General features: G+C 40.0%; 1 protein-coding gene across 1 annotated transcript; it reads left to right on the top strand.

Annotated features, from left to right (window-relative positions):
- The first annotated feature begins 2,777 nt into the window (after positions 1–2,777).
- Positions 2,778–13,408, top strand: cfap73 (cilia and flagella associated protein 73). Its single transcript, XM_008282065.1, has 7 exons — positions 2,778–2,847; positions 8,675–8,763; positions 11,903–11,995; positions 12,078–12,269; positions 12,699–12,920; positions 13,027–13,185; positions 13,271–13,408. Exons 1-7 carry the CDS (start codon positions 2,778–2,780, stop codon positions 13,406–13,408), a joined length of 963 nt encoding a protein of 320 aa, XP_008280287.1.
- Positions 13,409–13,411: the final 3 nt, after the last annotated feature.

Raw genomic sequence — 13,411 nt, forward strand, 5'->3', positions numbered from 1 at the left:
TCCATGTCTGAGCCTGGAGGGATTTTTTTTCTTTCCTAAGGGGCTTTCCAGAATCTCCAACATCTTACCAAAGCTTGTTCTGATGAGCGATGGCTGTTTTAAGAGCTTCGTCGGAGCAGGTTGTGTTCAGTAGCTGAGCGGACCTCATTGTAAGATGTTTGATGGATTCATGTGTATCTGTAATTAGAATTAGCAGGCACTGTATGGCACTAAGAGGACGGCACAATGGAAATACAATAATGTATAACAATGAAAAGCTTGGCCATTACAGATGTTGTAACAAAGCAGGATGCTGGAGGTTTATTTGAATGGTACTATCCATCCTTGTTGGTATTTAAAAGCCACAAGAATGGCCTAATGCTGTTAAGGACAGTATAGTAGCAAGACTCAGACCCAAACTAATTTTCCCTTAAATGAGAGTTTATGGCTGAAACAGCCCTGAAATCACTGAAGTAGATCTTAATATTAGCGTAAGGGCTGTCAAGGATAAGAGGCCAAGTAGGAGTGTGTTTGTGTGTATGTGTGTGTATGACTGTGGGGTAGGAGGGGGTGAGCGAGTGCGTTTGGGTTGTCCTGCATGTTGAGTCTGAAAGACAAAGGGAGAGGTTAAGGGTCAAACTAACAGCAGACAGGCCAGACCAGGGTCAGAGGGCTCAGACTAACCTGATCACTGATGGCTGTTTATCTAACCGACGCACTGATGAGGCTGCTGCAGCTTTCCCCTCCTCAGCGCTGGACTCTCACTTTTACACCAGTTCAGCAGCTCAGCTTAGAAGAACCGCACCGAAAGAAACAAACACGCAACATGTCCAACATGCCATGTGGCATCAGGTCCCAGGACTGGGTTCGAATGAAGAGAGGTTTTTCTGTCACTCTCGCTGGCGGAAGCAAAATTTGTAAAGAAAAAAAAAAAAAAGAAAGCAAGAAAGAAAAAAAAAAAGGGCTTTGTGATGTGAGCAAGAATAATTGTTTTAACTCCTAACATACCGCCAGGGTCCTAAGACCAGCCGGCAAACACACATGACAGGGTGAAAGGGATAGAGGCGCTCCCGCAGTGGGTGGTGGTGGGGGTTGCGGGCCGTCATGGAGCCAGTGTCCCATCTGATTACAGCCAGAGGACTGGAGAGGCACGCTAATCCTCCACTTACACACACACACTGTCTTGGAGACAAAAACACACAACCAGCACAGCACAAAGACGCGCATGCGCACACACACACATGCGCACACACACACACACACACACACACACACACACACACACAAACCCATTCAATGAGGAGATTACATCCCCTCCACCCCGGTCTCACTCTGGTCCCCTTGTCCGGACTGGACACACAGCATAATGATATCACTACCAGCAGGGCTTCACTTTGCCACTCTTCTGTTTGCCCACTGTACAGGCTGCTCGTGGCCTCACATTCTTCCAGTTTTGAACAAAGGAACTTTGTCATTGTTGTGCTTGTGCCAAGGCCAGCGCCACAGATGTTTAAAAATACTCCGGTCATGAGTCTCGCGATGCACATCCCTCTCAGAAATTCAGACCAAACCTCATTAAGAAATGCTCTAATTATTTTAATTTTTAAAAATTATTATTTAAAGGAAATGTTTGTCCTCAGCGTCTGGAGTAAAGCCCTGGTGGGGAAATACAAATATTCTTCTTTTGTTTTATTTTAATGGCCTTAATGCAGCCACAGTTGATATTTTTATCACAACAATATATCAAATAACAAACGATGTGAAATTGATTTGACAGAAACTAAATAAATAAAATAACCCCCAAAAAGCCAAATACTGTGTGACAGAAATATGTGGCAAATTGTTCTGACCCACTGTCTCATCTGATTACATTAAAAGATGCCCCAGCTCCAATTATTGCAGAATCTGTAAAACAGAATTAAACAACACACACTGTTGTATCCAGAGAGTGTACTTGCCTCAGCATCTCCTGCCAGGCTTCCCTCTCTCTCCCTCTCCCTCTCTCTCTCTCTCCCTCTCTCTCCTCTCCGTCTCGGTTGCCCGCACATTCCTGGAGGCTTGTTGCCACTCGTGTACAAACGTGTTTGCAAACAGGCCAGACAAGACCACTGCTGTGAGACAAACACAAAACACAAACATCAATAAACAAACAAATGCATTCGCGCGGCCCCTCTGCCTCCGAACACTGATTGCACACGGGGCCTGATTTCGGAGCACTCACTCAGCCGGCTGTCAGGTCCCATTGTTTGCCAGGAGCTGCATTGTTTGGTTCGTCCTCAGTGCATTTCTGTGATCGTGTCTCATTACTAATAGATGGTGTCAGAGAGTCCCCGGCCTCTCTGTCTGACAAGGCATTAGCATAAACACAGACTTCCTCTCAATATCTGTTTGCACCACACTGTTGACCTTTAATTATGAATGTATAAATGTTTGTCACCTGCCTACTCAAGTGTGTGTGTGTGTGTGTGTACAGTGAGAGTACAGGCTTTCACCGGTTACAGGACTGATGATTCTACTGTCTTTCTTTGGTAGTTTTGCACTAATTTAAACACGGGCGTGAGAGCAAAAGCAGAATTAAACTATACATCCTAAAATACAGCTTTTATAGGAAGCAGACACAAGCAAAACAATGTTTTTAGAAAAAGTTTTGGAAGCAACATGAAGCAACTGGCAGGGCTTCAAAGCAGCCCGACGGTCTATATGAAGAGGACGCATTGGTCACGAACTCTATAAAACTTTAAAAATAGCGAGGAAAGCTCGTTCATAGACGCTTATAAAAAAATCACATCATCGAGCCAATGTTCAGAAATAGTCACACTCGCTGTAATAAAACACAACAGAAAACAAAAAAACTATGGTCTGCTTCAGGTATTTATGATCCAAGACCAATTCTAATATAAGCTGGTGTCAACAACACAAACCTGAAGCCCGACAAACACAAGAAATTGCTCACTTTTTCCATATAAGAATAAAAAATGTTACTTGTGTGTGTGTTGAAATGCTAATAATTGGGTAGGTAGCCGGTCAGGGAAAGTTTTTACATCTTAGAAATGTCAATTACAATTTACATGTTTATTTAGACACTATATATGTTTTGTATCAGATTCTAAGATCATACAACATACTTGTTTCACAGTCACGGGATGTAACATTTGAAGGTGACAATTCAGGGGAGAGGAAGCAAACTCAGGAGGCAGGTAAAGTATAATCCAAAGCTTGAACATCATAGGCTTGGAGTAACACACATGGAGCTTGCAAAAAGGGTAAAAAGCTGGAAGAGGCAAAAATCTCAACACACAGGCAAGACTCACGAGGAACATCCAGGAAACGGGCAAAAGATCACACACCAGAAAATACAGCAGAACCATGAATACACAAAGTGGTTGGAAAAAGTGAGTGCAAGGAGCACAAAGACCATCCAACAAGTGATGGAAAGTGCTGTGGAGTATTTTCTGACAGCCACATTCACTGAATGATTCTCAATTATTTTAGCACACTTGAGAAGAAGGAAATGAGCAGAGTCAGAGTCCACTTGTCTGTTTACTGAGCTGTTCTCGAGAGCCACTGAGGCGTAGAAGTTGTTATTTTCATAAATACAGTTCAAATATCTACCACATGAATCTCTCTGATCAGCCTGTGTGAGGTATTGCATCTGACTGTCTCTCTTCTTGTCAGCTCTTCAATGCTCACATTCTGTGTATGGTTGTGTTAAAAAAACAACAACAACTCTTAATATATCTGTTGTGGGCTGCAAGGTGGAGCTGTGGTTAGCACTGTTGCCTCGCAGCAAGAAGGTCACCGGTTCACATCCAGGTGGGGGCACCAGGATCTTTCTGCGTGGAGGTTGCATGTTCTCCCAGTGCAGCGTGGGTTCTCTCCGACTTCCTCGCACAGTCCAAAAACATGTTGAGGTTAGTTGATTCTAAATTGTCCGTAGGTGTGAATGTGAGTGTGCTTGGTTGTCTGTCTCTAAGTGTAGCCCTGCGATAGACTGGTGACCTGTCCAGGGTGTCTCCTGCCTTCATCTTAAGTCAGCTGGGATAGACTCCAGCCCCCAGCGACCCTAGTGAGGATTAAGCGGTGTATAGATAATGGATGGATGGATATCTGTTGTGCTTATCTTGTGGCCCTAATACAGTATCTTACAAGCAGGTGGAGTGACGCACATGGAGCTCACAAAGAAAAAAACCTCTCTTATCAGAGCCGTTTATGACAGTTCACTTGTTAAGACATGTGGACCTTCCTTTATTAGATTTTCCACCTTCTGATTATTTACTATGCAATTACATATTTTTACATGCTTATGAAACATATGTGAACATGTGGCTTAATTTTATTTTCTCACAAAAGCTAGAGGCACATACAAAAGAAAACATATTGACTACTATTGCACAGGTGATGCAGGGAATGCAGGAAGATGACAAATGCAAGAGATAAAATTAAACCTAAGTTAAGTGAAGTTAAAAGGAAATAGAAAGCAATTAAAGAAGCTTGTAACAAAAAAACAAAAACTGGGCCAGATAGAAACTTGAATTGCAGATATATCTGATTAATCTCTGATTAACTGATGTGATTCCAGTTTCCTCAATATCATCTTATAATCCTTAAAACAATAATTTATTACATACTCTTGCTTCATCACGTACTGTTCCTTACCAACAAGGCATTCTTTAGTTGCTGTTTTTCTTCATCTCTTCAGGGTCTCTTTTCCCTTATTTACCAATACATTAGGTTCAATAAAGCACAAAAGTGTGAAAAATGGTATCGAATAGCAGTAACCCCCCCCCCCCAAAATTAAAAAAAAACATTTTGGATTTGGATATTTGAACTGCTAATTTAACTTTTGTGAGGCAGTGAAATAACACGATATTGATGCAACTTAAGAAGACATTTACCAGGGAGAATGGATAACATTAGGCTTAATGGACAGAGCTACCTGTATCTTTATTGTCCTCGTGGGCTTTGTGTCTAACAGATTCTGACCTCTTCGTCTTCTTCTCCTCGTCCTCCTCAGCTGTTAAAAGGTCTGCTGGTGTTTACACGGGTGTGATACCTCTATCTCCACCGCCTCACACTGTACCATCACCTGACACAACATGCTTTTATTATAATAGCATCTTTCCATTAGTATTAAGAAAGTACTTTGTGTGTGTGCAGCAAGCGGCCCATTCATTAAAAATGGATCGAGCAGCATCTCTGCCTGCAGCTATCTGTGTTGTTGTTTTTCCCCTTCACTGCCTTTCGGTCATGCCTTTTCCTTCTCTCCCCTCTCGTTTTCTCAGCCGATTGTGTGCGTGTGTGTACGCCTGACACACATTTACATCAGATGCGTTTTTCTGGTGCTGCTGCTGTCACCGTCGGTGTCGCCAGCTTTGCCACACCTGGCTATTATTATGCAAAAATAACAGCACACAGCATTTCCATTAAGTCTGTTAATGCCACCTTCTTCTGTCATCATGTGGCACCGTGCCACTAGTATGAACATGAAATGTCAAATCAGGACCATTTCACTCTTAATGGCACTTACTAAAGGTGATAACACATCTTTGAACATATTTGAGGCATGAAATAAGTCATGAATGCTCAGGAAGAAAGGAAGCATTCATCATCTGACAGTGAAAAGATGAGATTCAAGTTTATTTTGCCACTAAAACAACATCAGGTTCATTTAACTACTGCTTTAAAGTTTGAATGTAATTATTGAGATCATTGCAGTTTTCATTTAAAGAATTAACGTCATAACTCATCAAGATCAGTTCTTTATAAAGATGTATCCTTTGGGACTATACAACCAGTTTATATATATGGATTACCCAGAAATACATCTTTATTAGTGAAATCTGTCCCACAGTGCCCCAGATAAATGTGCAAAGTTAAAATGTTGCTATCTATAATTACAATTTAAAGGCTATGAAAAAATGTATTCAAATTTAGGGTATTTCTCCTACAGCAGTTGACAAGGTTGGATATGTATGACTAAATATGAAAATGTCAAAGAGAAAATGCATCTCATGTTATCATTATTAGAGTTAATTAACGCTCACATTTGGCTTCCTCCAGATTGTGCAGGTGTGGTCTGATCAAACTGATCCACTAATCAGATTCTAATTGTTACATGGAAGTGGCCAGACCTCCCTCATGTCAAAGAACCTAATTTCTTCCCATTTTAGCAGAAAGTAGAGAGTTAATGTTTGACTGAGAGTAAAAAGCTGCTTGAGAAAATATGCTCAGGGCCCCTAAGAAGTGTTATGCAGAACATCTACATCCTGCTTTTGCTTCCTGTCAAATAGCTTCAAGGTTGTTGAAATCATATTCTTGCCAGACTATTCTTACAGTAGGCCCAGTAAATATTAAGACACCTAAAATGTGTAAATCCCATCGCATTAGATTACAAAATGTCAAAGCAAAGACGACTTACATTAGAGAAAGAGCACAAATACACTTGTCAAGGAAACATGTTTATAACAAGAAGTTCACTGGGTTTTTAATGTAAAAACAAAAATCCTTAAAAATGTACAGTTCAAAATGAAGATCAAATGTGTACATGGACACACAATAATGCCATTAATAAAAATCAGTTAGTATGTTGTCACACTTGTGGCCTAGCGATCTAAAATGCAGTTAAGGCTGCTAGTTGAATGCCACGCCTTTCTCATCCTATTTCTACATTTTAGGTATCATCAGATTGGCAAAATGATGATGTCTGACTGCAACGCATGAGTTTCTAATGACAGATAAGAGGAGTTGTCTCAGTATGTAAGCAACCTGCAAGACTCCACAAATCAGGCTTACATCTTTCAATCTGAAGTAGCCCGAACAACTTCACACACCTGATCTTGTTTCTGACATGTTTACAGCAGAGTGTCATCATGTGTGCCTGTGTCTGTCAGCCTGCTACATGGTGAGGACCATGGTGTGTAGGCGCGTGCTAGCGTGCGCTGCACAGCGCCGTCAGAGAGTCAGCACTGAAGGGTGTGATATTAAGTGTGATTTTTATGCTCAAAGTGAAAAAATCACACATCTCCCTGTGGTAACACCTGTCAATCAGATGTCTGGAACTCACATCTCAGAGGTCACATCACTGAGTTCCACGCTGTGCACACATTTTCAGTTGTTTTTAATCACGTAGGTGGTGTACACAGACGGATTGTGAGACAATGGGACCCCTGCATGGTCACACACAAAGTAAAGGTTCCCTGTAGGCTGAGCTGTGTTTCTTCTTGTAGTACCATGATTTAGAACTGCATGTACATGTCAGGATTTTGTTCAAACAGGAGCTGTCTTTCTTCCAAAGCCACAGATGATCTACAGACACATAGTATTGTGCTTGTCTTGTTGCTATTCTATTATGCACAGCATTCATTCTTGTGTCATTGTAATTTTTCTGAGCAATATTGGGCACAAAAACGCCCTTAAGGATTCGTAAAGTTATTTTATACAAAAGGTGTAGGACAATATACAAAGCATTGTCACAAACAGTCAACCACAACAAACCTGTGCTTTTTGAACTAGTTCATTAACAGCATTTTTTGTGTGATCTAAGCTACATTTCTTGAATGATTCATTCATTCATTCATCCATCCATCCATCCATTATCTATACGCCGCTTAATCCTCACTAGGGTCGCGGTAGGCTGGAGTCTATCCCAGCTGACTTAGGGTGAAGGCAGGGGACACCCTGGACAGGTCACCAGTCTATCACAGGGCTACACTTAGAGACAGACAACCAAGCACACTCACATTCACACCTACAGACAATTTAGAATCACCAATTAACCTCAACATGTTTTTGGACTGTGCGGGAGGAAGCCGGAGAACCCGGAGAGAACCCACGCTGCACGGGGAGAAGATGCAAACTCCATGCAGAAAGATCCCAGTGTCCTCACCAGGATGCGAACCGGAGACCTTCTTGACCTTCCACCGAGCCACCATGCAGCACTGTCTTAAATGATATTCGAATCAAAAATTTTTTCATTTTATTTTCCATCTACAAATTCATATTTCTAAATCTGTTTCCAGGTAAAATCGATATATTTTAAGAGCTTGGCTATTGGACCAATTTTGGAAGCATTTAGAGGGGGTTATAATTCCAGTTACTGATTAAACTTAAACCTAAACCTAATAAAACTGATTATCTATTATTGTTATTATTATTATTATCATCATCATCATCATCATCATTATTATTATTATTAATAATGATAATAATAATAATAATAACTTGTATTTTTTAATTAAATTAACAATTTAAGATTATTATTTTATCATTATAAAACCTAATAAATGATTATTTACCCGATGTTTTCCGTTCTGAGTGAATTAAATCTTGTTTTTAACTGTCTTGATGTGTTTTTCCTTCGAGATGAAACGTCGGATTACGCCTTTAAAAGTTCCGGGTATGTGTTGCCATAGAAACGATGAGAAGGCACGCGGGAGGCGCTCTGTTAGAAACCTGGAGAACTTGTATTAACTAAACGGAGGAATAAAACTGGAGGAAATTGTACCAGAAAATCACCAAAGACAACAAAGAGTCATGAGCTGGGAGTCCACGCGTGGGGAGCCGCTTTCAGAGTGAGTTTCTGCGGATTTGTTTCCTCTGTTGGCGCGTGTGAAGCTCAGCCAAAGTCAATCTGGTCGATCAATGCTAATAAGTTTGTACTACGGTAACAGGCTGCTGAGTGTCGGGGTGGCAGGAGGACGAGACTGGAGCTGTGTCCTCTTTGAACTACAGAGTAAAGAAAGAGAGACTGAAGAGCTCAGAGCCAAGTACGAGGAGCGCAAACAGGTGCGGATTCAAATCGCTGTTTTATTTTTTTGTTTTGTTTTTTTGTTGTTGTCGCGATGTCTCGCAGCTTGTTAACGTTACTTCTCGCGATAACTCTGTCTCAATGGAAGACAAGCGCTCAGAAACCTCACTTCGCCTCAAGTGCCAACATCACAATGTGAAATCACTCGATTATGAAGACGTGCATTGAATATGTTAATGGACATCAACAGTAGGAATTTTTAAAGAATAAATCACAATGCATATGTTATATCTTGCCCCTCTTATCCACGGTTCATGCTCTATATTGTTCATACTGTCATTTCCCCTTTTATCTTTATATCGTCATTTATCTAACACACTTCTTTTACCCATAACCTACTCTATTTATATACTCAGTGTGTTCATATCACTTCCTAAAATTATGTTAATATTGTCAACACAACATATGCAATTTATATTACTTCCAGAATATATCTTGGATTTTCGTATGTGTTGCATACTTACATACACTGCACAAAATCATCAGACAGATACAAGACGGCAGGGGTTAAAATCCAGAACAGGTAATTCAAACAACAGGCAAGAGCACCAATCACGATCTGGCAACAACGATCAGAGCAGTCAAGTGGCTAGTATATATACAGAGTGTGGTGAGTGGGCGAGTCCCAGGTGTGTGGCGGGGTGAACAGGTGAGCAATCTGATTGGTTGACAGGTGGTGCAGGCTGAGTGCATGAGGGTGGAGCCTATGCAGTGGCGGGAACAGCTGGCAGGTAGAGATTGAGCAGAGGGGGAGTGGGAGGAGCAGCAGTGGACGGGTTTAGGAGGAGCCAGAGGTTTCCCAGTTGATTAGTCACAATTATGCAAGTATTTTACTTTTTATTTTTATTTTTTGTATAACAATTTAAATTTAAATTTCCAAATAAGATATTAGCTTAAAATGCCTTTTTGATGAATTCCCAGAACAAAAATCTGAAATTTGATAAAGCCTTTCATTTGGTTGACATATTACTCTTTAGGTTTTTTACAGAGATTTTGGATTTCTCTTTTGATCACTCCATAAAACAGAAAACATTGCCAATAAAATACAATTTTCATCACATATTAAGAAATAAAATGTTTTATAAATCAGGCTATAAGTGATATACGAACAAATCCCTTTGGAAAATCTTTAGAATAAGACAATAATGATGATGATGATGATAATAATGATAATGATAATAATAATAATAATAGTAATAATAATAATAAAAATAAAATAAAATGTCACTAGGTGTTTGTAAGTGCTGCTGAAGTAAAATTTCTGGCTTAGAACCTGCGAAAATTCCTGTTCCTTTAGTTAGGAACTATTTTTTATTGTAAAAACTTAATAGATATCCCCTCCTCAAATATTTATTTACATTAAGGCAATTATTTTTTGTATTTCAAATTTTCTGAAATTTTATGTTCAGTTTGGTGTTTTTTTTATGAACACTAAAAAATATATATTAATGAGTTCTATTAAATCTGACCTAATTTGCAGAAATGTCAAAAATGTATTAAAACGAACACCTAAATGTGTATTTTGGATGTTTTCTTTTAACAGGTCTGAAAAATATTCCAAATTCTTAAAACTGACGTGCATGAAAAACATCTTTTTATCATGAAAAACAATGTTTGTTTCACTGTAGTGTTTTTGCCAGAAGCAGAACAACGTCAGCATGAGAAAATGTATTTAAATTCTTTAAATTAAAAGCACTCACACTGGTCTCTGTTACTGATGAACTGTCACATGGACACTTTATGAGGAACATTAATATGCATCATTCATGCAATTATCCAATCATCTAATCATGTGGCAGCAGTGCCTAAAATCATGCAGATACATTCCATTGATGTTCACATCAAACATGAAAATTGGGAAAAACATGATGTCAGTGACTTTGAATGTGTCATGACTGTTGGTGCCAGACGGGCCGGTTAGAGTGTTTCTGAAACTACTGATCTTCTGGGATTTACACTATTTGCTTAGAATGGTGCTAAAAACAAAAACGTCCTGTGAGCAGCTGTAGTTCGGACGAAAACAACTTAATTAAGTTAATGAGAGAGGTCAAAGGGAAGCAGAGAAAGTTAACTCAGAAATCCACTTACAAGTGAGCAGGAAAGCATCAGAGAATTAAGAACATGTTGAACCTTGAGGCAGATTGTGGCTTCAGCAGTATCCACAGACCCAGCCTGCCTTATGTCAACAGTCGGGGCTGCTGCTGGTTGTGTAATGATGTGGAAAATGTTTTCTTTCCTTCATACCAGTCAGTCATGATTTGTCACTGTATATCTGAGTACTGTTGCTGATCTTATGCTTCAACAATTTACCCATCTTCTATTGATCACTTCCAACATGACAGTGCATCACGTTTCAAAGCAAAAGTCATCTCAAACTGATTTCACAAGCATGATAATGAGATTGTTGTGTTTCAGTGGCCTCCAGTGTAACCTGATCTGAATCCATTTGAGATGTGGTAGATCAGGAGATTCTCAGCATGAACGTGCAGCTGACAAATAAGCAGAAATGACGTAATGTAATCATGTCAACATGGAGCAGAAAGTCAAAGGAACATTTCCCAGAATTTGTGAAATCCATGCCAACAAAGACTGAGGTTGTTTGAGAGCACAGGCCCAGAATGATTGTGGTGTTCAAAGTGAAGTGCTGAGTTAATACATGACATTTTTAGATTACTCGTGTAAACAGCATTTTACTGTAGCTGGTTGAGGTGGAGCTCATTTTAAACAAATAACTATTTTATTATCGAATAGGTTGTTCTGATTATTTTCTTGATGAATCAATTCATTGTTTGATTTATAAAAATTCACATCACAGTTTGCCTGTGCCAAAAGTGACACCATCACAATATTAAATCAATAGCCCAAACCTCAAAATTATTAATAATAAATGGAAACTACTAAAATTATTTCAAGGAAAGGCCCCAGATCTTTTTGCAAGAAACTTGCATAATTATCAAATAGTTAACTGATTAATTTTGTGTTGACTGATCAGTGTATTGACCAAGCAGTTCAGCTCTGCTTATACATACTGTTGAGAAGTTTACTTTACAACAAAACATTTTTTTATCAGCTCTTTATATATATATATATATATATGTGTGTTGTTATTACTTGCAGGTGTTGGAGAATTTGGAACAGCGCATAGAGGAGCTGCACAAGAACATTAAGGAAACGCAGAAGTTACACTTAAGCTTTGACGTGTTTCTCAAGGTACAATGAGAGGCAATTTTCACAACGACTCCCGTTTTCGACTGCAACAGCAAACTAACTAAAGCCCTCCATCTCCACCTAGGATGAAGATCCTGATAAAACTGCCAAGAAAGCAGAGAGGGACAGGAAAGAGGTGCTTCAGAAGGAGGCAGAGATGACGAAGCTAAAGGAGGAGTGTGCTGAAGTGAGTGAGAGAAAACAAAAGCGACAGCGTCAGGTGCACAGACACTCTGTGTACAGGCAATTCATGGAGCAGGTGTGCAAAATAACTGAGGTACGGCAAGTTTTTATATCTTTTACATGGCATAACATGGAAAAAAATGTGAATTTATTAATGATACAGGAGTCATAGAAATAAGCTTAAGCTTATTTTGGCTGATGAAAATTGTTCTGTTGTAATGGTAGGCTGTCCTAAATGCTGTCTAATCTTGCCTCTTGATGATGGCCTAAACAGTAGCCACACTCATGACCTATATACACATCGCTGTTTTAAAAAAATGTCTTGCTCTTTCTCGCTGTAGGTTAATGTTTTATATCAGAAAAGTGCAGTAATTGTACTAATAATGATGTGACAAGGATTGGTCTTTGTTTCAGGCAAGATGACTCACCTCTTCCAAAAACTCTGACATGTTTGGAGTAGATGGTGACGTTATTTTTGGGGCTACACCCTTAAAGTGTGTGTGTGTGTGATTCTGTGTTACAGTTTGAACATGTCGAGGCGCTCATGGGTCATTTGGAGAGTCTTCTCCACGTCAGACAGCAGCTCTCTCAGAGGGAGAATAAGGCGCAGGAGCAGATCGACCAGCAGAGAAAAGTGCTGCTGACTCTGGAGGACCAGCACAACTTGCTACGGCTGCAGCAGAACAACCGGTTCTCCCAACTCCAGACCAAGCTAGAGAGGACTCGCTCTGAAGCTCTAACATGGGTACCAGACATCACCCTGGGTCTAAGTCCAGCATCAGAGCTAAGACTAGAACAAATGTGGCTTAAAGAGCCTCTGACTGAAGTTTAGTTGTCCTCTCTTCATACAGGAAAGGAGGTGGAACCACATTCAGGAGACGACAGCAAAGAAAACACTCAAACTGGGTCAGATTAAGATGGTGACCCTGAACCTCTATGAAACAACAGGTGGGAGTTTTGAAGGCGAGGGAGATGTGGATATGAATGACACAGAGAAACAGCTGGACCAGGTATGTATCCTCACAGAGCAGAAATGGTGGCAAACAGCCAGAGCAACGGAAAACGACCATCTGTTCCCTCTTGTCTCCTTCATAGGTGAGGATGTTCTTCGAAGACCACAATGACATGGTGAAACAACTTCAATCGCCTTTGCAAAGACACAATGACGGACAGAAACTAGAGGAGGCCAAAAAAGCACATCAGACTCAATATAAAAAAGCATATTTCAAGTAAAAA

This window comes from Stegastes partitus, unplaced genomic scaffold, assembly GCF_000690725.1.
Source record: "Stegastes partitus isolate 25-593 unplaced genomic scaffold, Stegastes_partitus-1.0.2 Scaffold255, whole genome shotgun sequence".
Lineage (NCBI taxonomy): Eukaryota > Metazoa > Chordata > Actinopteri > Pomacentridae > Stegastes > Stegastes partitus.

Coding starts and splice junctions, on each gene's coding strand:
- cfap73 (XM_008282065.1), top strand. CDS start 2,778: ATGTTCAGAAATAGTCACACTCGCTGTAATAAAACACAACAGAAAACA. Junction 2,848..8,674: donor AAAACTATGGTCTGCTTCAG/GTATTTATGATC, acceptor GGGTGGCAGGAG/GACGAGACTGGAGCTGTGTC. Junction 8,764..11,902: donor AGTACGAGGAGCGCAAACAG/GTGCGGATTCAA, acceptor TATTACTTGCAG/GTGTTGGAGAATTTGGAACA.